Source organism: Pantherophis guttatus, chromosome 2 (assembly GCF_059756535.1).
Source record: "Pantherophis guttatus breed Tessera chromosome 2, ASM5975653v1, whole genome shotgun sequence".
Classification (NCBI taxonomy): domain Eukaryota; kingdom Metazoa; phylum Chordata; class Lepidosauria; order Squamata; family Colubridae; genus Pantherophis; species Pantherophis guttatus.
In genome coordinates this window covers 150,048,140-150,072,784 of record NC_142064.1, presented here as the reverse complement: position 1 = coordinate 150,072,784, position 24,645 = coordinate 150,048,140, and the positions used below count along the sequence as shown (strand labels likewise).

At 36.7% G+C, this 24,645-nt stretch overlaps 1 protein-coding gene across 1 annotated transcript in view; it reads right to left on the bottom strand.

The window, feature by feature from the left end:
* The window catches only part of LOC117662940 (ATP-binding cassette sub-family A member 10-like), a 52,099-nt gene that overhangs the window by 4,919 nt on the left and 22,535 nt on the right, over window positions 1-24,645 (bottom strand). The window contains exons 18-34 of the mRNA XM_087885152.1: window positions 23,568-23,695; window positions 22,345-22,488; window positions 22,000-22,131; window positions 21,002-21,175; window positions 18,795-18,908; window positions 16,372-16,488; window positions 11,238-11,303; window positions 10,027-10,153; window positions 9,447-9,471; window positions 8,298-8,421; window positions 6,405-6,528; window positions 6,131-6,222; window positions 5,471-5,637; window positions 4,906-4,981; window positions 3,647-3,741; window positions 2,750-2,869; window positions 55-195 (exon numbers count right to left, since the gene is read on the bottom strand). Of these exons, the coding sequence (XP_087741278.1) occupies window positions 55-195; window positions 2,750-2,869; window positions 3,647-3,741; window positions 4,906-4,981; window positions 5,471-5,637; window positions 6,131-6,222; window positions 6,405-6,528; window positions 8,298-8,421; window positions 9,447-9,471; window positions 10,027-10,153; window positions 11,238-11,303; window positions 16,372-16,488; window positions 18,795-18,908; window positions 21,002-21,175; window positions 22,000-22,131; window positions 22,345-22,488; window positions 23,568-23,695 (1,966 nt within the window). The remainder of the gene's footprint in view (window positions 1-54; window positions 196-2,749; window positions 2,870-3,646; window positions 3,742-4,905; window positions 4,982-5,470; window positions 5,638-6,130; window positions 6,223-6,404; window positions 6,529-8,297; window positions 8,422-9,446; window positions 9,472-10,026; window positions 10,154-11,237; window positions 11,304-16,371; window positions 16,489-18,794; window positions 18,909-21,001; window positions 21,176-21,999; window positions 22,132-22,344; window positions 22,489-23,567; window positions 23,696-24,645) is intronic.

Below are 24,645 nucleotides of genomic sequence, written 5' to 3'. Positions count from 1 at the left end.
CATTTCAAACAATTTTAAGCGTTCGGTCAAGTTGTAGATAAAAGTTGCTGTTACCTTTCTTGACGAGCTGCTTGTGGGAACATTTTTAGAATCTGAGTATTCACAAGATCACCTTGTTCTACCCCCTTTACTTTAATTTGCAGCAAATAATTTTTTCCAAATTTGCTTTTCAGATACTGAATTGAACCCAGGCACCTGCAAAAAAAATAAATAAAAAAAATCAGTGTACAATGTATGGCATCAAATTGTTATTGGGTAGCACTAGTCTGATCCATGCCCCCACATGCTGATTTTAAAAGACACCAGTCCATTGAGCCACCAATGGCATTGCCAAGTTCATGTAGAGAAGAGAAAGGATTAAGTGCATAGGAGTACAAATAGCATGGGACCTTGTGCTCTTCTGTAAGCACTGATGTTGTTACCTAGTTTGGTAATGAAATATCTGCAAGAAAACAAAGCTCATAGAGCATCAAGAACCCTACAGTTCAAACCTGAACTACAAATATTCTCTTCTATCAGATCTTCTATAATTTGAACTGTCAGGCAACAATTGCAACTGGAGAGAGGCTGGGAGAGATGCCTTTAGAGAGATACCCTATTTTCCATTGCATTCTCACATGCCTCAATCCATGTTATATCTGATATTTGGAATCCTGCTGTATTTTTGATTATGTTTTTCCCTTACCCTTGCAATCCAATTCACATCTAAGAACTCTGTTTGGACTGACATGGACTGAATAAGTCTGACAGCTTGCCTTGCAAATTTACAGGAAGCTCCTAGCTAACTGATGGTTTACTGAAAACTGACAAGCTGGGGTTCACTCATAATACTAAAACTAGTAAGACCATTCTGACCCTGCTCAAGCAGGAAACCCTACCTCTGCCTCTACCTAGGATCGAACTCACAACCTCCTGATTGTGAGGCAAGAGCTCTTCTCTGAACTGCACAAAATCTTAGCTAGAGGTTCTCCCGAACCCTGCAAACCCCCAGCCGCCCACCCCTGATCCTCATTGTATAAATAAGACATGGAAGGGACATGTGGAGGACAGGCTCTAGTTCCTCCAGATCACAGCAACATATTCGCTCTGCAAAAACAGAGCAAAACACTTCTCTACAATATCACTGGGGACAAGTCATGAAAGCAGGCCAAAGAAAGAGACTCTATGGTGTGTAGGATAGATAGCACAAAAAAGGTAATTTGATGGAAAAGAGGGTTTCCTGTTTATATCCCTCCAGTATTAATTATCTAAATCACTTTGATCTATTGGGAAAGTTATACTGAACATAGGGTGCTGGAGTATGACTCTAACTCTTAATAGTTTCATAGCCAACAGAGCTTGACACTAGAAATTGCATTGGCATAGATCATTATGGATCCTAGTTTTCCTAGAAGAGGAAAATGTGTCAAAAAGATTTATGATGGATAGAGAATCACTGGAAAGATGAAGCTTAAGCGAGATATAGGGCTGATTTTTGCATTCCAGCAGGATCATCCCAGTTTCAAAGTAGATTGTTAAGGTTGAAATGCAACACAGAACACAAAACAGCACCCTTAGGAATCTGGACTGGCTTTAGCACTATTAGCCTCATTAGAAGTAGATTAAATTTGTTCACACCAGACACCAAAAAGTTGAAATACTATGCCAAGATATTTGAAGGATGATACTTGGACTATAATATTATTGTTTAACTGCCACTAAAGTTTGTATTGTTCAAGTTCTTTTCCGTAACAACAAATCCCATTATATTGGTTTTGGTGTACTTGTGTGTATCTTGACTTCCTACAACGTATCGCTAGGGCTTAAAGACCTCTTCTGAGACCAATGTGAGTCAAAGAAAGAATAGTCACATCATCAGCATAAAGAAGCACAGCTAAATTGTTCATCATAGAGTTAAGGAAGGTAGAATTCTTTTTAGTTATGGTATACACAATTGAGCTACCTAAATATTAAGGGGGAAAGGGGCTAGAATACTGCCTTCTTTCTTTCTTTTTTCCCCCCTGAATGGGGATATCAGCAGACAGTACCATATTTAACACTACCAAATTTAACTTGCGTAACTCATTTTCGGGCAACATTCCAATTAAGCAAACTAACATCTGTTTGTCAGTAGAACATTTGGAGTTTGTTTTTGATTAATCAGAAAATAGGAGAAGAATATCCATCAGACCACACAGCAGGAGATCATCTGTGTACACTGCAGCACTTTGCACTACCTGCAACAACTTCTGAGTAATCTTCAAAGCTAATGTCAGAGGATGCAGAGGATGTTTGTATCCTTTTTTTCATGCAGAAATTCTTTTTTTTTTTAAATTTAATTTATATGCCGCCCTTCTCCGGAGACTCAGGGTGGCTTACAATGCGTTAAGCAACAGCTTTCATACTTTTGTATATACCTGCTTAGTAGGGCTTTCGCCCCCCCCCCCCAAAGTGGTGTTCTTTTTTATACAAAGTCATCTTATTGCCCCCACAATCCGGGTCCTCATTTTACCTGCCTTGAAAGGATGGAAGGCTGAGTCAACCTTGAGCCTGGTGAAATTCGAACTTGCAGTAATTGCAGGCAGCTGGTGTCACTTTAGCACCACTTAAGCTGCTGCTTAAGCTGCTGCGCCACCAAGGCTCTTATTAAAAAAAAAATCTGTAATAACCAAAATCTACAAGAAAGTCCTATCTGTAGGAAAATCTGTAGAAAAAATCTACAAGAAAGTCCTATCTGCTCCACAAAGAAAGTATGCACTAGAAAACCTACCTGAGCTGTCCAGACACCATGATAGCTACTCGGTCGCACATTGCCTCTGCTTCCTCCATATGATGAGTTGTCAAAATGGCACCTTTATCCTTGTTCTGCAACATGGTGTGAATTGCTCTCCTAAAGAAACCATTCAACTGATGAAAATGAAGGAAACCTGAATTCTGCTATGATTCAGCTTTAACTGATGAGTGGAACATACAAGCCAGAATACTTAGTATGCCTGAATCTAATAAATAAATGAACTAAAATTAGTATCAGCTCTGTGCTATTCCTGGAGACTCTCTAGATTCAAGTATATATATTTTTTTTTCAAAAGGAATGGTGAAGACAAAAATAGCTAATTCTCTTATCTCCTTCCATTTCACTGGCATGATATCAATGGGCATTTCATAAATCCTAAGATTGGCTGGCTGTATTCTATTCTGTTCTGTTCTGTTCTATTCTATTCTATTCTATTCTATTCTATTCTATTCTATTCTATTCTATTCTATTCTATTCTATTCTATTCTTATTTTTTGTGACTTGTCAGTTTCAATGAGAAATAGCCTGATGCATTTCCATTGGAAGAGGAGAACACTGAAAACCTTGCAAAAATCTATTTTAATCCCTAGAATCATGAATAAAGTCAAGACAGCTGGGTGTTTCTAGAAAGCCTGAGATTCATCACATACACAGATACAAAAATAACATTTTCTAACAGCACACTAAGAAGCTACAAGAGGTAAGAGTGGAAATCAAATCTCCATGGTCAATTTTGTCAAAAACTTTTCAATAATTCAAACAATACATACTTGATTGTTGAGATATAAAAGATAATAGATTGGAGATGAATGTTTATTACAACTGTTAAGTGTGCAAATCTACTCCTAAATGTTCAATGTACAGAACACTTACCACACTTGGTGTTTTCCTTTGGGATCCAGGCCAGTGGTTGGTTCATCTAGAAACCACACGGTGGGATTACTCAACATGCTCAGAGCAAAGCACAACTGAAATGCAGGAAATTATATTAAACCCTCTTAAATATTTTATACATACAAAAGATGGAAATGTGAAGAATATACTTTTCAGTATGTTCCTCAAGCACACATTTTCTTAATGATAGCTGCACAAATGGAAAAGCAACGTATCAGTGAGGACAAACTAATGTTAGTGTTCTGAGATTCTAACCAATAAACTGAATTATTAAAAGGCATTTTAATTTTTACATGATATCTTCTTGAAGGACAGGAATGGGCAAAGATATTCTTTCACTCTGGTCCACTACAACCTCATCAGGCTTGAGAACAGTCTTGGTGGCTTAACACAAAATACATTTGGAGACGTAACAAATTCTTAGTAATTACCGATTTAGATTTTTAAGACAATTATCAGGAGAGTTATTCAATTACAGCAAAGTCTACGAGTCTCTTGGGGTAAATTTGTGCATGCTTAATTCATTTATAATTCCATAGAGCTTCCAGGTACTGCAGCCCACCAACAATACATGACAATGCAGCCATTACAAACTGAACTGCATAATGTAAATCAGGACATTAAAAATCACTATCCAATTATTCTTAACCATGTACAGTTTTGTTCTATATGGTTGTCTATGTCCTCAGATTTTTAAGGTGCCTTGAAAATCTATAATTAATTAATTAATTAATTAAGGGGCTAATTACCTCTGACAGATTCCTACAACAATACAACAGAATTTCATAAAACAATTGAGGAATGCAAAATATCACAATATTATGTAAAGAAGTAAGTCAGTTTAGAAGTTTTTGTGCTTGACTACTCAGGAACATGCTATTGTGTCATTCTTTAGCATGGTCTCTTTTCCTTTAGTCAGGTGAAAGACTGACACATTTTTTAAGCAAGGAGCACATCATACTAATTTTAGTTATGCATGGTGGCTTGCCAGCATAAAATGCAGATATCCATGATGTCCTAGCATGGCTCCTCAATGCCAAAAGGCTTCCTCCCTTATCTTCAGTCCTGTCTCTTCTTTTCTCAACTTCATTTCTTTATTTTATGGAAATACTTTCAGAGAGCAGACAAGCTGGACAAAAACTGCATTTAAGAAGAAGTTTAAAAGGAGAAATGTCAAAGCACAGCTGGCTATGGTATCAGAAGATTGTAGCTAAAATACAATGAATCAGAGAGCTTACTTTTCTACGTAACCCTGCTGATAATGTCTTAGTTGTCTTTTTTAAATGCTCTTCAAGGTCTAGAACTCGAGTTATTCTGAAAAAAGCAGAAATTTTGCTGTTTTAATCTCTACGTGAGGCTCTTTGTATGACAACTGCAAAACACAGCACGCTGCAATAAAATAATAGAAATGGATATGTGTGTTATCCATTACTTAAATACACAAGAATCAGTGGTGAGTTGCCCTGGTTCGGACTGGTTCGCAAGAACCGGTACTAAAACTGGTGGGAGGCCCCGCCCACTGCCCCAGATGCCATCATCAGTGATCTGCGCATGCGCAGAAGCTTCTGCGTGTGCGAGCGAAGCAAGCGCTTGCGCGTGATCCCATTGCGAACCGGTGGTAAAGGTAAGTAGAACCCATCCCTGACAAGAATGCCTGTTTTTTGCTAACTACTCAGAAAGCAATTTCATATTTCCCAGAGTATTGGTTATTTCAAACATACAGCCTGAGAAATTCAATTCCTAAGAATGAACAATCTTGGGAAATAAATTTTGTAATATAAACAATATCTTGGGCTTCACTACCTATTAATGGCCATTGTGGCATCATCCTTCCTGATCCCTTTTACAGCTGCAAAAATCTCCAAATGTTCTTTCATGGTCAGGTTGGGCCAGAGCAGATTCTCCTGAGGACAGTAGCCAAAAGCAGCATTTTCCTCTGTCACAGCTCCATCCGCTCCTTTAATCTGCACCTGTTCCAAATAGGTAGCATGAGGACCTCATCTGCTTTTGTCCAATGTGAGAATATACTTCGAAATATCAAAGATGTGACAAGATGCATTTCTCATCAATAACTGTCATTTATATTAAATCAGGAAGTTTATTAAAGATCTTAATGTTATCTAGAAGGAAGAGGAGATCTAGCACAATATACGAATAATGCAGAAGCAGACAATATGGCAGAGCATAATGACTGTGGATAACTAAATTGCAATGAAAGTGACAAAGGAAACTCCACAGAAAGTTTTCCCTCCAATCATTATGCCTTTGATAAATTAATAAATAGGCCTTTTCAATGGGTCTCTGTCTTTTCTTCATCTATTCTCTGATATATTACAGTAATATTATTTAAAGTGGTTATATTGCTATTACCTTCCTAAACTGGATACCTAGTATTACCATGCAATAATAAATAACAGAAAGACCATAATATACTTTTCTTTCTAAAGTAAAAGTTACACATACCTGCCCAGCAGTTGGAGCCACAGCTCCCATTATCATGCTAATTGTTGTACTTTTACCAGCACCATTTGGTCCCAGAAGCCCTAATATTTCTCCTGCAAAGAAATTATTGCTATTAAAATATAGCTTTAAAATGTATTGTATATGCTGCTTTAAGGAATCTCAGAGGGTTTTTTTTATTTTCCTAAGAAGTAGGGTTCAAAGCACAGAGGCACGATCTTCTCTCATCAAATGGCTGCTGTTGTATTTGATTAAATGCATTTGAGGGACATATTACCTTTTTTAACACAAAAAGAAACATTTCTGGTAGCCAATTTTCTCCTCAGCTTTCTGTTGCAAAATGGAATAGAACAAGCCTTCCCGTACTCTTTGCGCAAGTTGTGGACAATGATAACTGGTTTCTAAATAAAGAGGAGAGACAGAGAGATGTTTGTGTGTGTGTGTGAGAGAGATATATATCTATATCTATATCTATAAATTTATATATTTATATATATAAATTTATATAGATAAAATTTATATTTTGCCGATAAATAAAGGAGACTAGTATAGATCTATTTCAAGCTTTTTAGCTTTTATCAGCTAGCCGTACCCTTATTCAGATTCGAACTTGGGCTTCCTGCATGTTAGGCAGTTGAATTAACCTTCTGAGCCACAAGTTCTCCTCCTTCATCAGCTTGAGCCAGGGGAAAGATATATATATATACACACACATATATACATACATATACCATGTTTCCCTGAAAATAAGCCCTCCCCGAAAATATTTAAATACATGTGCAGCCGGTCCCCGCCATTTTTTCTGGTTAGGGAGCCAGAGCTGGAAATCAGGTAAGATGGCAAAAGGAGCCCCATCCTGCTCCACGTGCCCCAAAATAATAAGACCTCCTCTAAAATAAGGCCAAGCGCTTATTTCAGGGTTCAAAAAAATATAAGACAGGGTCTTATTTTCGGGAAAACACGGTACATACACAAACACATATGTATATGTATGCGTGTATATGTATATACACATACAAACACACATACACAGTGTATATATAAACACAGATATATTTCTATCATTTATTTATTCAGAAAAAACCAAATAGGCATTATCTTTCACCTGGGACAGAAACACTGATAGTTCCCTTATTTCCAAACAGATCTGTTTATTTTGGGAGAAGTTTCCTTGTTTTCAGAAGTTAAATCTGCTTGGATCCAGAATAGCCAGATTAGATTAATCCAGATGAGAAATATGGACCATTCCGGAGTTGTCTAAAAATGCTTTGCTTGGCAAGTTTAAAACATATTTATTTATTCTTTCATAGTCATATCCCATTTACTATCCCTCTTCCATGGCTTGGGAAAGTGCTGCTACAAGCATACACCTATTGTATCCTTTTTGAATATTATGTGTATGTTGGTTCCGCCTACAATAATTGTTTCAGCTAAAAAGTGTTTAGTTTTTCAGCATCCAGAATGCCATGTTATCCTCACAGAAGTGAACAACATTTTGGTGGTTTGCACCTCATTTTTATTGCTATAAGATATTTCTGGCCTCTGAGAAACTGTCTCCATTTTAGAGCTTTAAAATATTTATATTTTCATTGCTAAGGAGAAATAATCTGACTCATATCCCTTCCATAGTGCTTCCATAACTCATTTTGTCGAGGTTATGCTTCTGCTCATAGTTTTCTCAGTACCAAGCAAAGCCTCCTAAAATTCCTATCTGTACTGTACATAGAACTAATAAGTATATTTTGCAAAAGGAATAGTTACTAATACCAGCATGGTTACGAAGGAGAAAAATTATAAGGCAATTTACTCCAAAAGAGTGTAAATAATGTAGAAAACAAGGTAACAATAATGATAATAGTGCAATATAAATACAAGGTAAAATTGCAATACAACAATATCTGGATGACCTGGTACATAGGGGACCTAGGTCTTTTGAAAATGCCACCTTAGCAACTCTAGACTCTGGTATTTTCTTTCTTCAACTGTATCTTAGTATCCCTGAAAGCAATCCTGATAATTATGTCCTTGCACCATGTAATTAAGCCATAGAAAGTGATAGGTAGGATTGTGCATTTAACCATGCTTCATAAGCAAATCACAAATATAAATGGAGGAATTCATACTGTATGTATTTTTTCAAAATTTGAAAAGCCCACTAGTTACGTTTTACCTCTTCTTCATTGTCAGATGTCAGTGCATTCTGAGCTCTTGTCCTTTCATCTAGGACATCTCTATCATTCTCTTCGCTGAGCTCCTCAGGATTCTGATGGGTTCTTCTTCTTTGTGGAGAAATCCTAGGGATCAAAGGTACAACAAGTCTGAAGTGACTGAGTACTAAAGGATAAATGTTGATTTCAACTAGAAAGCAATCAGGAGTCCAACTGTGAGGTGGAGATTTCATGTGGTAATTTACTCAATGCTTGTGCAGCTCTATTATTTATATTACTGCTTTTCTTTGCTCCCATTTTCTCCATCATCGTGGCATGATTAGAGTGCTTGATGGTCCTCCTTTCCCTTGTTATCAATGTTTCTTCACTATTTTGAATTAAACAAACTCTTGTCCATTCCTAAGCCACTTTAACAAACCAGGTAACCAATCTATCAGTGGTTCACAATATTCAGCAACTTGACTCATACTGGATAATGCCTATCACCTCAATTGGACTTACCTATCCAGAATCTAACTTCAAATGGATATGAAGAACTTTATCCTGCAGATAAAACAGCCTATTGAAGGAAATCCTATAACTAATGAGTATATTTTACAAAAGGAATGGTTACTAACACCAGCTTGGTTTCAAAGAAGTAAATTTATAAGTCAATTTACTCCAAAAGAGTGTAAATAATGTACAAAACAAGGTCACAATAATGAGAATAATGCAATATAAATACAAGGTAAAATTGCAATACAACAAAAGCCACAACAATCTGAAAATGTTCTTTCAACCTTCCTCCAGCCATTTCAATCATTCAATAATTTTAATTGTAAAATTAAAAATTATTTTAAAAAGAGAACAAAGGTACTTGTATTGACATACAAGGCTTCCTCCATATGTATGTATGTTTGTTTGTTTGTTTGTTTGTTTGTTTGTTTTATTTAACACTCACCAAGTGTCAAATAAAGCTTGCCTTTTTGAAATTGTTAACTGAACATTTCTGAATGTGATTAGAAATGAGTTCAGCTGGCTTAGTATCCTTTGTAAAGGCTCTGCTGCTCCTGAGAGCAAAGATGTTGTTTCCCTCAGTTCGTGGCGTCAAACACATGGAGGCCCATTGCTTTATGGATGACTCACAAGGAGTTGCCATTCAGAGCACTCACGGGTGATCTTCCATTCTCTCTTTGTCTGGAGAAATTCAAGGGATCAACCTCTTCAGTGGTCTTTCATTCTTCACCATGGTCATTTCTACTCTTTTGCAAAAATATCTTCAGTCAGCCATGAGCCAGGAAATTCTTTCAGAATAGATCCCATCATCACAACATTCAATAATCACAAATGTTATTTTAAAAAAAAAAACATATTTATTCCTCTTTGCATTATCATTTTTTAAAAAAAGCTACATTACAATTGCATTGGTGTTACTATTAATATTATATTTTACAGAATTGCTGTGAGCCGGAGATGGGCAGTTTCTAAATGTCATATATAAATAAAGACCTAGGTCTCAGGAGAAAATTCTAATGCTGGGAAAAGTGGAAGGAAAAAGAAGAGGATGACCAGTAGCAAAGTGGATGACTCAGTTACAGGAGCAATCAATGGGAGATCAAAAATCACAAGTTAGGGATAAATCATCATGGAGAAAATCTATGTATGTGGTCACTTGGAGTCAAAAATAACTTAATGACTCATAATCAATCAACCAACCAACCAACCAACCGATGCATGCATGTAGTCAAACACTTTCTCTCCTTGAGCCTACTAACATATATACCAACCTAAATATAGGATCTCTTCTCATAACTGGTTTGTCATACTTCGAAACCAGACAGCGAAGTAAAAAAAGGAAAATTATACTGTGTATGTAAGGCTACATAAAAACAGAAACAGAAAATTATATTGAACATATGTACACCCATAGACAGATCTTAATTTAATACATTTAATTCTGTATTTGGTTAAATATATATAGATTTAGGGAACATATATATACAATTATTTTATGTCAGACTTAATAATTAGAGAAGGAAGACTTTACTCAATCTTTTATATTAGTATAGTAGAAAAGTATTTATACTGATATCCTTTCAAGTAGTGCCAGTATCAGCTACCTCACAATCCATCCTGAATTACAAGGCTTAGGCAGATGTGAAAAGGATGCCACTATATTTCTGAAGGCAGCATACCAAATACTAAATGCCACCACTTATTGATGTACAGCAGGGGTGTCAAACTGGCGGCCTGCGGGCCGATGGGTCATGTGGAGGCCACGCTCACCCCAGCTCTGCGAAGGGGAAAAACATTGTGATATGTCATTGATGGCAACGTGTCATAAGGTACAGCATAATTTCCTGCCTCAAGAAGATGATAATCCATATTCCTGCAAGTCTCTTGGGTATATCTGGGTCAGAAAAAAAACTCCTTCTTCACTATTTAACCTATTTCACTATTTAACCTCATAGAGATTTTTAGTTATTTATCTGTATCTGTATCCCACCTTTATTATTTTTATAAATAAGGCAGAAAATATATCCAGTACACCTTCCTCCTCCTATTTTCCTCATAACAACTCTGATTTAGATTGAGAGAATATGACTGGCCCAAAGGCACCCATCTGGTCTTTAGGTATGAAGTGGGATTAGAACTCATGGTCTCCCACTTTCTAGTCTGGTGTCTTAACCACTAGAGCAAACTGGCTCTCCATTTTAATTTATTATTTTAACGTATTAGAATTAGATGGGATTAGTGCACAACTGAGTTGCAGGTATGCTGCAGTTCTAACAGGAATCTCTATAATCTGACGTTGGCTGTATTTATGTACATTTATGTGAAGATATAAATAGATGTAGATATTAACTTCTTGGATAATAAGATAATCTGATTATATTAATGCTTTTCTAAAAAAAATATTTTTTAAATCTCCTTGCTATAAGAATAATATGTTTGTTCCTCACCATGAAGGCAGATATCCAGATATGTGAAATATCTTCACCACCAAATGCATAAAAAAAACTCAGCATCTATATAAAAATGTAGATAAAAAAGCAGTCAATAAAGTTCTTAAGTACAGTTTATACAATTCACTCTGAAAGTAAAACAAAACTTTTAAAAGAAAGTTACTGGTTTTCCAGACGCAAAGGATGACCTAGCTACATATCATTTTTTTCAACTACAAACAAAAGATTTCATAAAATTGTCCTTCAAGACAAAAAAACAGTGATACAACTGTGTAAGTGTTGTGCTTTTTTACAATGTTTTATTGGTATACATCTTCATTGGTGGCATAATTTGGGGGCAATGAAGCATTTACCACGGATTAACTGAACAAATAAGAGTAAGAATAAAGCACAGAGCAACAGTATTAGAACCACAATTAAAAAGTTTATTCTTATTCTTAGATTACTTGTTATGCCTAGTCCAGTTCCTCAGTTCCAGGACCTGGAAGTTTCTTTGTCCCCAATAGATAAAATTTTTGGGTTCATGTTCTTTAGAAGGTGATTGTATGAGGCTTGGTAGTGTTTTGAAATTTTTGTTTTTATTTGCCAATTGTGCTGCAGATTCGTGGTGACAGAAAACCTACTGGGCTAGCTAACATGCAAATGGGAGACCATCAGGAAATGCCAGACTGTAAACTAAACAGGGAAGTTAAAAAAATCTTCCCACCAAAAAGCAATGGCATCCCCTTTTGTACTCTTACAAAGAAAACTACATAGTGTAGCGTCCTTGGTGCCCTCTGAGCTTAGCTGTTTTCTTGCAGTTACATTACTCAACTAGGTAGCATTATAATTTCCCAACTAAGTATCCTGTTTCCCCCAAAATAAGACATCCCCTGATAATAAGCCAATTGGGCATTTGAGCACATGGCAATAAGGCCAAGCGCTTATTTCAGGGTTCAAAAAAATATAAGACAGGGTCTTATTTTCGGGAAAACACGGTAACATCACTAGTGCACTGATGTTGTTATCTAGTTGGGTAATGAAACATCTTCAAGAAAACAACCGGCTTCCGGTTCTGGTCGCTGCTGTCGCCAGATGGTCTTTTATGACCGCCAGCCCCACCGTCCATAAAGAGCCGCCTTCACAGCTGAGAGGCGGCTCGAAAAAACTCCGCTTCTTTGAAGAAGCGTGAGGAGAGCCGGCGAGAGCAGGTAGAGCAGGTAGAGGAACTCTGCGAAGTTCCCAGAGTGTTTGTTTGTTTGTTTTTTTGCCTCTGGGGAGGAAGCAGGATGAGGCTCCCTTTCCAGCTCGCTGAGGCTCCGGACGACGGGGGAACTCTGCTTTTTGCAGAGCCAGACGGCACGACCAATGTAATTAGTGAAAGTTAAAGGAAAATAAACAGAGTGAAATCCAGATTTGGAATCTAAAACTGCAAGTATATATATTACCCCTGTGATTGGATTTAAGGCTGAAGAAAGAATGAAGCTTTAAATGGCGTCCAGCTTTAGCTGCTTGGGAAAAAAAAAAACTGAAAGCGAAAGTGGACTTGCCTGATTGTTTCAGTATGCTATAAAGTATCTAAAATAACAGCGCTGGTTAGAGGAGAAGGAAAAAGTTTTTTTTTCCAAACTGTCTTGATGTTCTATCTCCCTTAGAGACTTGATTTTGTGCTGGTGAGGAGGGAGAGAAGATTTCCTCCTTAAAAAAGAGTCTGTCTGCGTGGCAGAATGGCTTTAATGCCAGAAAACAAAGCTGTATGGGGGGGTTCCCCTACTCATAAGTTACAAGAGCAGTTTTTAAGCACTGATTTTAAAGACTTGAAGGAATTTATTATTGTGCTTATGGACCAGAAGTTTGAGAAATTTCAACAAGAAACTAAGAAAATGGTGCAAGAAAGGTATGATAAGATGAAGCGAGATTTTTTCACAATTCTGACTGGCTTCTCAGAAATAATTCTTCAGATTGATAAAAGAATCAAAGAAACCAATTTAGAAGTAGAGTCTAAAATGAAGGAAGCTGATTATAAGATCTATAATGTGGATAATAAAATGCAAAAGATTGAAAATGAAGTTACGATGATGCAATTTAAATTTATGGAATTTGCTGTAAGACTGAGGGGGATAAAGGAAAATAACAGAGATTTGAGAAGGATCTGTGCTGATGCCTTGGCTGTGATGTTAAAGGCTAGCCCTGAAGAGGTTTTATCCAAAATTGATAAGATTTACAGAGTGAATTCTTGGGTAGCAAGACAAAGGCAATTGCCCAGAGATGTAGTGATATATTTTACAGATAAAAGAATAAGAAATGACATCTTGCAAAAGTCTTTTGTCTCTACCCTACGAGTGGATGGAAGGCAGATTGGGATTTACAAAGAGTTGCCGCCTAAGATGTTAAAAGACAGAAAAGATTTTGGATTCTTGGTGATTGAACTAAAGCAACAACAGATTCCATACAGATGGGACGTCCCAGTTGGCATAAGATTGACGTATCAAGGAGAAAGATATCGATTAAACACTGTTGAAAAAGCGGAAGAATTTTATCACAATGTTTTTAAAATTGGCCTAACATCTCCACTTATATTGTCAGTGTCAGGAATACAGGAGGGAGATAAAGAAAAGCAAATTGAACAAAAGACTAAAGTCCAGTGGAAGCAGATGGAGGTGGAACCAATGGAAATACAAGGAAATACAGGGGGCTCTTTGGATGACTCGCGCTTGGATTATCCTTCAAAGGTTTTAGCTGGATCACTTAAAGTGGCTGTGGATCTTGATCTAATGTCCTGCACAGTTAAAGATCAGCATACAACTCGAACAGCATATAAACAAATTCCAGAAAAGCAACAACACCAGAGCTTTAAGACACCACAAGACAAGAAAAAAAGCAGGTTCCACAAAACTAGAAAGTTTTAGACCAATATTTCTTTTGAATATGGATTATAAATTTTTTGTAAACTTATTATCCAACATATTAATGCCAGTTATCTAAGAACCGATTTATGTTTATGTAGGACTTATAGAAGGCAGATATATGAAAGATAATATGAGGCAAATTATAGGCTTATTGGACTATGTTGAGAAGAATAAACAGATCCCTGCAGTGCTGGTGTTTAAGCAGGAGAAGGCCTGTAATTGAGTGAATTGGAACTTTCTATTATAGATCTTAAGAAAGATGGATTATGTGTATGTTGAAGGGAATAATTATGAGGCAAGAGGACTACGGAACAAGGGCATTTGCAGTTGATCTGGTTGTTACCCTAACACGACTGATGGAATTAATAATCCAGATGGAAGACTTTGCGAAGATATTATATGGAATATAAATATAAAGTCACTCGGGGGGGGGGTTATACATAAAAGTATTTTTTAATGATGTGGGCAGATGGCAACTAAAGACACTAAATACTTTGTTGGAAGAAGGATCTGATGTGATTGTTTAGATTTTATAAATAATTATATATGGTGGACCTGCGGGAAAGTGGGTGAAACAAAACTGATAGGGTATATGGTGATAGATTAGGTTATACTGGAAAAGGGATGTTATTGAAGAATGGACTCTGAAGCTGGCTAGTCTCGTAGAAATGGTGAAGTTATCAATATATATAAAAGACCGGTCACAAGAGATTTATGTAAGGGAGTGGAGGATAGGGATAGATTATGTATAGAATAAATACTAAACCAAGAAGTATTAGATAATTTTTAGATGAATGTTGTCTAGAAATGTATAGTTTACAGGGAATAGTATATTAGAATGTCAGGAAGAAATGTATAATTGGATTTCATTCTGGGGAAGCCTTGGGGGGAGGGGAGGGTAAGGGAAGGTTAGGGAGGGAAAAGCGGGGGAAAGGGGGGGAAAATTGTATTTGTAAAACTTTTTCAATAAAAAAAAGAAGAAAAAGAAAACAACCAAGCTCAGAGAGCACGAAGAACCTCACGGCTCAATCCTGAGCTACAAATATTCTCTTCTACTGAAAACTTCATAGACAGCAGGAAAAAAACTTGACTCAAGGGATTCTTTCATTTTCTTATGCAGACATAGTTTCCTAAGGAACTTCTGATGAGCTTGATGATGGCTGCACCAGATTTCTAGAAAGGCAAAGGAGCATCCCAAGATACAATTTAGGTCCCTTTACATTTCTTAAATAAGACGTTCCTTTCTACCATTTCACACATCAAAATGTGTGAATAGGAATGGAACTGGAGTGTATGTCTAATCATCAAATTTATGTAGCCCAAAGGTTTGCAGCAAAGTTGGGAAAATGAATGAAGCTAATGTAAACTGGTAGATGTTTGCCATAAAATGCTATTGTTGTGTAAAGTTATTTTTTTCTACTTTTTACTGCAGAAATCTGTTTGCAAATCTGTAGGTTCCAGATAAGGACTACCCTATTTCCCCCAAAATAAGACATCCCCTGATAATAAGACCAATCGGGCTTTTGAGCGCATCGCAATAAGGCCAAACGCTTATTTCAGGGTTCAAAAAAATATAAGACAGGGTCTTATTTTCAGGGAAACACGGTATATAGAGTTGTCTGAACGCTCATTTCTGAATTGAAATAAGAAAGAAAAGTTCATGGCCAGAAGTGGTCACAGAGCAGCATATCTGATCTTATTGGATCTGTGAAGTGCAGGGAAGAATTGCTCCTTAGACTACCCTGGTAGTTAGGGAATTGGCAGAAAGGCTAATATATTGAAATAGAATGAAAAAAGATGAGGACTTCAGGATTGGAACTTGAGGCCAGTTACTACAATTTAGTAGTTGTTCATCCAATGGCTTTATCCATAAATATGATGGAGAAATCTGTAAGGCCCTAAACCTGCCCCAATTTTCACAGGAACAGGCTTACAGGCAGGGAAATGGGATAACTTGCCACAGCCAACTCATCATGGCCAATTCACCAAAGGACAACTCACTGCAGGACAATGTAACAATTCTATTTAATTGTTTAAAATAAATTAAAAAATATTTTAATTTTTGCCATTCACATTTCATTCTGTCCCTCCTTTTACATCCTTTCTTTAAGGATTCTATTCCACCATTTCTTTGATATTGGTGTAAGTCTTATTCTGTGGTGAGGTGGCTGTGACGAGTTGGTCATGGCGAGTTGGCCGTGGTGAATTGTCATAGGCCCGATAGATAGTGCTGCATTTTATCTTACCGTTGAATAGGAAAATAGAAAACCCATAGTTGGACATGTAGGAATGAAAACATCAAGTAGATATATCAGACGTGATTCAGACGTTGCAAGTATTGCAAATGAAATCACAGACACCTAAAATGAAATAAGAAAGTATATTAGTGCTTTTAACTTGCTAAACCTCTTCACCCAGGTATCCCTTTCCATAAAGTCTGTTGTGCCTTTACTCCTTAAATTTACACCCCAGCTAAAGTTGCATTCTAAGAAATGTCTCTGAACCTGTTTATATTTGTCTGTACTGACAAATACTCTCAATTTTCATTCCTTTCAGCTTCTGCAGTTAAACCTGCTGCAGAAAACTAGGTTTGAATTCTTCACTTTGCTAATTTCACTGCCTCAGTTGTGAAAATTTGTCAATGGTTGTTGGGATAAAGCTACTGCTCAAAAGATGGCAGTTAGAGAGAGTCCAAATTATTGCTCTATCACCTTCCAAAGTTTGCAAATTACATTGAGTCATTGGTCTCTTGCTCCTGAAGAGGCCAAGAGATAGAACTACTAGGTTATATAGGTTTAACATAAAATGTTGATCAAAATCAGTTGAGCATGCATATAGATTCCCAGTGGAGAGAACTGTATTACAACTGAAAAGAAAAGGATAAAAAAAGACAGGGAGTAAAACATTAGAATCCTGGAAGGCAATATACTGTACAGTAGTAGCTTTGCTATACAACTTATTCAGAGGTTCTGACTGCTATTTTAACAGTTACTCTGCTTTACTGTAAAGAGAGATAATGGGAATACAAGATTGCCTCATCTCAAAACATGCCAATTAGACACTAATAGGTCCAACTGGATCAGTAAAGACAATTTCAGTCTTCAAGATGCAATGTGAAAGATACAAATGATCTCAGACCTCCGGACTTTTCGTCGGGCCCTAAAAACTTACTTTTTTCAGCTAGCTGAGCTGGCCTGATTCCATGTTGGTTTTAACATTTGATATTAATTTTAATTGATATGTTTTAAATTTTGGGCCAAATTCTATTTAATTAGTTTTAAATAATTATTTTAACTTTTGTGTACAAATGTTTTTATTTTGGCTGTTCACCGCCCTGAGTCCGAAAGGAGAAGGGAGGTATACAAATTTAATAAATAAATAAATAAATAAATAAATAAACAAACAAACAAACAAACAAACAAACAAACCAAAGAACACCTAAAGAAACATGTACACAACTCTCATACACATTCTGGAATAGCAGGTAAAGCAGGGGTGAAATGTAAAATTTGTTACTACCAGTTCTGTGGGCATGGCTTGGTGGTGGTGGGGTAATCTGACTGGGTGGGCATGGCCAACTTTTTTTTTTTAACTTTTCTAAGTATTTTTTCTGCAAATGCAAAAAAAAATGCTTTGAAAAGCCTCTGCCGATCAAGAACACAGCTGGGATCGTCAGAGCCTTTTCAAAGCATTTTTTTAACCACCTCTTCCCCAGAAGAGGTTGCAGAAAAAAATGCTTTGAAAAACCTCTGAGATCCAAGCTGAGCCACGCGATCATCAGAGGCTTCTTTTTTTTACTTTTAAAAGATTTTTTTCCGTGGAAGAAGTTGTAGAAAAAATGCTTTTAAAAGTAAAAAAAAAAAGCCTCTGATGATTGGGCGGCTCAGCTGGGCATGGAGGGGGGGGCACCCAGGGATTTTTGCTACCGGTTCTCCGAACCACCCACCACCATCGCTACCAGATCAGGCGATCTGGTCCGAACAGGGAGCATTTCACCCCTGAGGTAAAGCATACATAAATCTATAAAATAAGTCACAAGATGACAGAAATAAATCAGAACAGTCTCTTTGCAACCGTAAAGACTAGGAGAGAGTGAAATTGAGATCCACAAACATTCGCATTAAGGGGGAGCATCATCGCACAAGCGCACACGAGCACAGACCTGGCCGACCCCATCCCAGTGTGCGCATGGGTGGCCCTTGCCGAAGTGACGTGGGCCATCCCCTGCCATTTCCAGGATGGTGGCACAGGCCGGATCTAACCACATGGTGGCCCAGATCTGGCCCACAGGCCTTGGGTTTGATACCCCTGGCCTATAATGAGTGCATAGCAACGTTATCTTAGACAATTATCTTTTTATTTATTCATTCATTTATTAAATCTGTTTGCCACCCATCTCACTGCAAGGCAACATTTTGCTACATCTGTCATTGTTTCCACCAGCCAGTAGACAGGTAGTCTGAGCACTACAACCAACACAAACATATGCCAGTTGCCAAACATCCAAATTCTGATCAACAGTCATAAGTGTGAAAAACAATCATAGGTCACTTTTTTCAGTGCTATTGTAACTTTGAACAGCCACTAAATGAACGGTTGCAAGTCAAGGACACCCATGCGGGGGAGGGGGGGCGAAGAGAAGTGAATGATTTGGTCGCATACTTACTAATATCAAGATGAAAGACCAAAAACTGGCAGTATGCCTAATTTTACGAAATATGAAGGCGATTACATATAGGAATAGGACTATAGAGGTACTATAACCAAGCAGAAATATCACCTGTTTAAAAATAAGGCCTTAAATTAATGGTATGCTACTTTTTTGGAAAAATAGAAATAAATTATTCATATTAATATATGCAATATTTTAAATATTTAAATATAAATAACATTTAAATAGTAACACTTACAAAAGCATATTATATTAAACATTTGATTTAAGGACCTCAGTTTAGCAGACTTCAGATGCAATCCACAAAATCTATTCATAAGCTTTATATTTCACATGTATAAAAATTCCATTTGGATTTCATGGACAGTTCCCTTTATTGGACAACCCTTCCCTCCAAAAATGTGGATTTACTATATTATAAATATGTCCTATATATATTCGTTCTGTCAGAATGCATAGCATTTGTGCCAAGGGTTATTAAGAACTATTTCACATATGCGATCAACGCTATAATGTTGTTGTGGCCTGTCAGTGGCCTGTGCAGTTAGTAGCTGATTCTGACAGCGAGGAGGCTGGTGTGGTGCTGCGCCAGCAGCCTGTGCAGTTGGCACTCGAGTCAGACAATGAGGAGGCTGGAGAAGATGTGGTGCCAGAGGCAGGGATTCAGCCAGGGCCTTCAGAACGTCCAGAAGCTCCCATAAGTGAAGAGGAAGAAGAGGAGGAGCCTCTTCTCAATGCACAAGCGCACAGAGCTGCAAAAAGGGAGGAGTGGCTCCTCAAGAGGAGGTCTCCTCAAGAGTAAGGCTTGGGGCTAATTGGCCACTACCATAGCCTATTTAAGGAAGGACAACGACTGATGCAATTTGCAGGAAACAACTTCGTTCAAATTCCTTTGCGTCTTGATTACAGAAAACGTTTGATTTGGCTCTTGTTTCTCTCTTATCAATTTTCCTGCAAATTGCTTCTGGGCATTCTGCCAACCACAGTAAGATTATGGTTATCTGAAATACTGTGCCTCAGAACTGAGATATTATTCTTTGAATTCTTGTCAGCTGTTAATGAAATTAAATTAACAGCCCTTGTTCAGAAAAGACTGATTTATTGTACTTGTGTTCGAACAACTACTAAGAAAGCTCATTAGTAGTCTTTAATTAGTAAATTAAGGTTTGTATGGACTTTGTGTGTGCTGCGTTCTTTGGGGTCCGTAGCTGGGGCAGAACAAATGTAGAAAAAGGATGCTGAAGCATGTTGTTTTGCATTGCTTGATTCTAGAGATAGCTCCAACAGTAAATGAGTATAAACTTAGAAGTTTATATAAAATTCAGCACATCACATATTTCTTTAACCTACTTTGAGGTTTCTAAAGTTTTGATTTAATGGGTTAAGTATGTGCAGGTTGACTAATTTATTTGTTTTTGCCTGGTGGGATGTGATCCAGGTCTGCTTTTGTTGTGTGACAAATGTTCTACCATCCTCTTGTTTTGTCCTGTCAGTCTTTAAATTAATTTGTATGCCAGAAGAAACAATGCACACTTGTATTTTTTTAAATTATATATTAAAATAGCAAAATAAAAGAATGCTAGGAAAAAAAGATATAGGTTTGTCCAGCCATGTCCAAATCTAGGGGATGGTGCTCATCTCCGATTCACAGCCAAATATCCAGCATTGTCCAGAGACATTTTCCATGATCATGTGGCCGGCATGACTACATGCTGAAGGGACAACGGGAGTACTGTTAGCTTCCCATCAAAGTGGTACCTATTTAACTACTTGCATTTGCATGCTTTCGAATAGCTAGTTTGGCAGAACCTGGGGCAAGAACAGGAGCCCACCCAGTCACACGGTACTTGAATCTGAAACTGCTAATCTTATAGTTGACATGTCCCGTATCTTAACCACTACCTTGAGTCTGCATCACACCCCAGCAAGTCCACTGGTTATATCAGCTAAGACTGTCTTATAACGATGTTACCTGAATAAATATGGAGATATTCAGCTGATTACAGAGCCTTTATCCCAATTTCAAGCAGCCTCTCTTTGTTATTCTTCAATCATTTATTGAAATACTTATTTATAATTTAAGATAGAAGCCTATCATTCAAAGCCTGAAACTGGAACTTTTGCTACATATTATTAAGTAAGTTATTGATGCCCGTAATGGGAAAGTGTAAACTTTAAATGTTTTAAATAATTAAACTTACCAAAAGTAAATCTAAAATGTTCAATTCCATACCAGTTACAATTAATCTTAGAAACCATGGCCATAGCGCTAAAACAAGTAGGGCAAAGTGGAGAGGAACATCTATCAGAGCTTGTCCACACCAATATACAGAAGGCAAAAGCCCTGAGATTCGGAGTTGAGAGTGAGCTTTTATCTAGCAAAACAAACAAACAAACAAATAAATATTTGGAGGGGAGGGGAGAGAGCAGAGTGGAGGGAGAAGTTAAATTAGGTTTTGAGGTCAAAATCAGTCAGACAGACCTTTTTAGGTCATTACTACTATCATTTACAGATTATAATTTCTAAACACTTACATGTAGAGAGAAAAAGCTACACAGAATACAGATTTATTTTTTAATGGTTTTAAAATCTACCCAGATGACTTTTATGATTAAACAGATTTAAGACAAAAGAAAGGAAAACTAATTAAACAGAATATAAAGTAAAGGTAAAGGTTTCCCTCGCACATATGTTTCCAGGTCTAGGATGGTGCTCATCTCTGTTTCTAAGCTGAAGAGCCAGTGCTGTCCGAAGACATCTCCGTGGTCATGTGGCCAGCATGACTAAACAGCAAAGATGCACGGAGCGCTGTTACCTTCCCATCAATGTGGTGCCTATTTTTCTACTAGCATTTTTTACGTGCTTTCAAACTTGTCCCAGCTTCTGCTAGGTTGGCAGAAGCTGGGACAAGTAACGGGAGTTCATCCCGTTATGCGGCGCTTGGCATTGAAACCACTGAACTGCCGACTTTTTGATCGACAAGCTCAGCATCTTAGCTACTGAGCCACTGTGTCCCTCCAAAACAAAACACCATGTTACAAAACAGAAATATACCAGAGTTAATATAGGCAATTGGACTGTAAAAGAAAACATAAACTGCCACAAATGTATCCTCACAGTGATCTGATGTTTCCTTTTTAATCAGTACAACCTTGTTAATGCAGTGGAATATTTTAACATAAATTTAATTAGTTTTACCTTGTAGTCTTGCATGCTCATCATTGCAAACTGAGGTGGAAGAGCAGGCATTAAAAAGAAAGCTTCTAACATTTGTATGTCCAAAGGATCAAACACAAAACTTGCTTGTTGAATTTTCTGGAAATGGATTTTTTAAAAGAAAACGCTTTATATGTGATAATATGTTATAATGAAACAATTGTTCTAAATATATTTACATGGCAAGTTTAGGTACGACTGATAACGAAATTTAAAATAGTATAACCAATTGATTCTTCCACATTTTAATGATTTCTTAAAATCTACATTGATTCTTTTAATGTACCCATTGGTTCTCTGCCCCCGTATTTATGATCTTATTGGAATACTTACTTTTAAAAATATTTGACTCCAAATTCGAAGACGGGCAGTGGAATTAAGCATGTGCAAAAATGCATTGCTGATGATGTTGACAAGCACGGGATAGCAGTTAGTTATTTCTGTGTGGCACATAAGTGTGAACCTGTATTTCTGAATCAAGGCATCAAGTTAGAATATAGATGAATCAAGAGAAGAAAGTGATAAAAAAACAATTATAGCCTAAGGGCTTCATCTGGTTTTCGAGTGAGAACTAGGATAAAAATTACTTAAATTTAATACAATTATGTTAAACGTATTTAATACTTTATCCCTTTTGGTTTCAAATCAGTTTATGCCCCACTAGTGTCCTTTGTGCTCATTTTAGATTACAGATAGTCTTTGATTTACAACTGGTCATTTAGCAACTGGTCAAAATTACGACAGACTCCTCAGAGCTACTTGTAACATGTTTTTGGAGTTATGACAGTTGCATATCCTCCTGTGGTAACACAATGGTGGGTTGCCCCCAGTTTGAACCAGTTCACAAGAACTGGTAGTAAAGCCGGCAGGAGGCCCCACCCACCGCCCCGGATGTCGTCATCAGTGATCTGTGCCTGTGCAAAAGCAAGGCATGCGAGCGAAGCACACACATGCGTGTGATCACGTTGTGAACCTGTGGTAAAGGTAAGTAGAACCCACTCCTGAAGTAACATGATCACATTTGGTGAGCTCGGCAACTGGATCACTGTTATAGACATTTGCAGCAATTTGAGGGGGGGGGGGTTGCCAGTTTTTAGCATTTATTTCCAGTTTCTGGCAAAAAAAAAAAAAAAACTCTTAGGGAAAATGGATTTGCTTAACAATTATCATAATCACTTAGCAATTGCTGTGGTTGATTAACAACTGTCATTAAGAAAGGTTGTAATGTTGAATTTTGTCACGTGATTCCTCGACTTATGACTCTAACTACTTATGTCTATAATTCCAGGCTCATTTATTGTCATAAGTCAAGGACTACCTGTAAAAACAAGGAACAATCATTTTTTCCTTTTCTTTTAAATTGGATATCCTACAAACATGGTTGGCCCTAAATATAATTAAATTATATTAATTAAATAATTAAATATGTATTAATTATATTTAATATATAATTAAAAATATACTTCCAAAAGGCAGTTATAACCTCTTCAGTCAATTCCATTAAATCCATTGTTTCATTTTCCAAAAAGAGGGAAAGAATTCAATGTTACCTTGTCTTCAATGTCTACTTGTATGGCCCCATTGTGAATCAGCTGGTCACTGATATTGTTACCTGAGATTACATCCATCAGAATGTTCTGATTCTTTACTCCCTGGACAAAATCATCAATTTTTTCACCTGGAAAATAAAACAAAGAAGGACATGATAAATTTATGGGGTATTTACTTTCCAAAGAAAGATAAGAGAACCAAATAATCAAAAAAATAATAATAATATTTAAATATAATTGTACATCTAATATTCAATTTACTTTTAATTGTAGATTAGGATGGAGAACTCTGATCCTCTACCCTTTATCAAATTCTAAATCAATCTATTATCTATCTGTCTATCCACTATCTATCTATCTATCTATCTATCTATCTATCTATCTATCTATCTAGATTATGGAAATAATTAGAAAGAATCCTTACCACAGGAAAATGTTTTTGTTTTAAATTCTTTTTTAAAAAGTCTTTTAAAATTGGGCACTAGAGGGAACTAGAAGGAACTAAAGATTACAAGCAATGTAGGAGACTTCTCACACCTAACTTATAAATACAGAGTAAATCAAATTATTTTAACATTAGACATATTGAATGATACTTTTGAACACTGGGCACAGAAATTAGTTTATTAAGAATGTCTATCTCTATAGATAGACTGTGGTTTAAAAGATGTTATGGAAGAGGAACAAATTTTATCTGGCAAAACTGACACTGATTTGAATGTTTATTTAAAAACAATCGGATACAAAAATGATAAGAAAAATATGTCATACTGGACATAGAAAAGAAACTGGCAAGTATCTTAATAAATAAAAGCACTGTATAAATAAAGCAAAAGAGTGACTTGAATAATTTTCATATATTGGATTTACAAAAGAGGCTTGTTAAAGCTTTGAAAAATTTTGTGAGAAGGGACAAAGAAAAATGTAAAAAAAATGAAGGTCTAGGACCTTACTTGAAGGGACTAAAAAGTTCAAGATGGGTAGAAGTAAAAGGAAGAAATATAAAACGGTTAAAATATGTTATTATCTCTGATAACCCTTAATGGAGTTTTATGGGACTGAAACAAGGTTTTAAGGA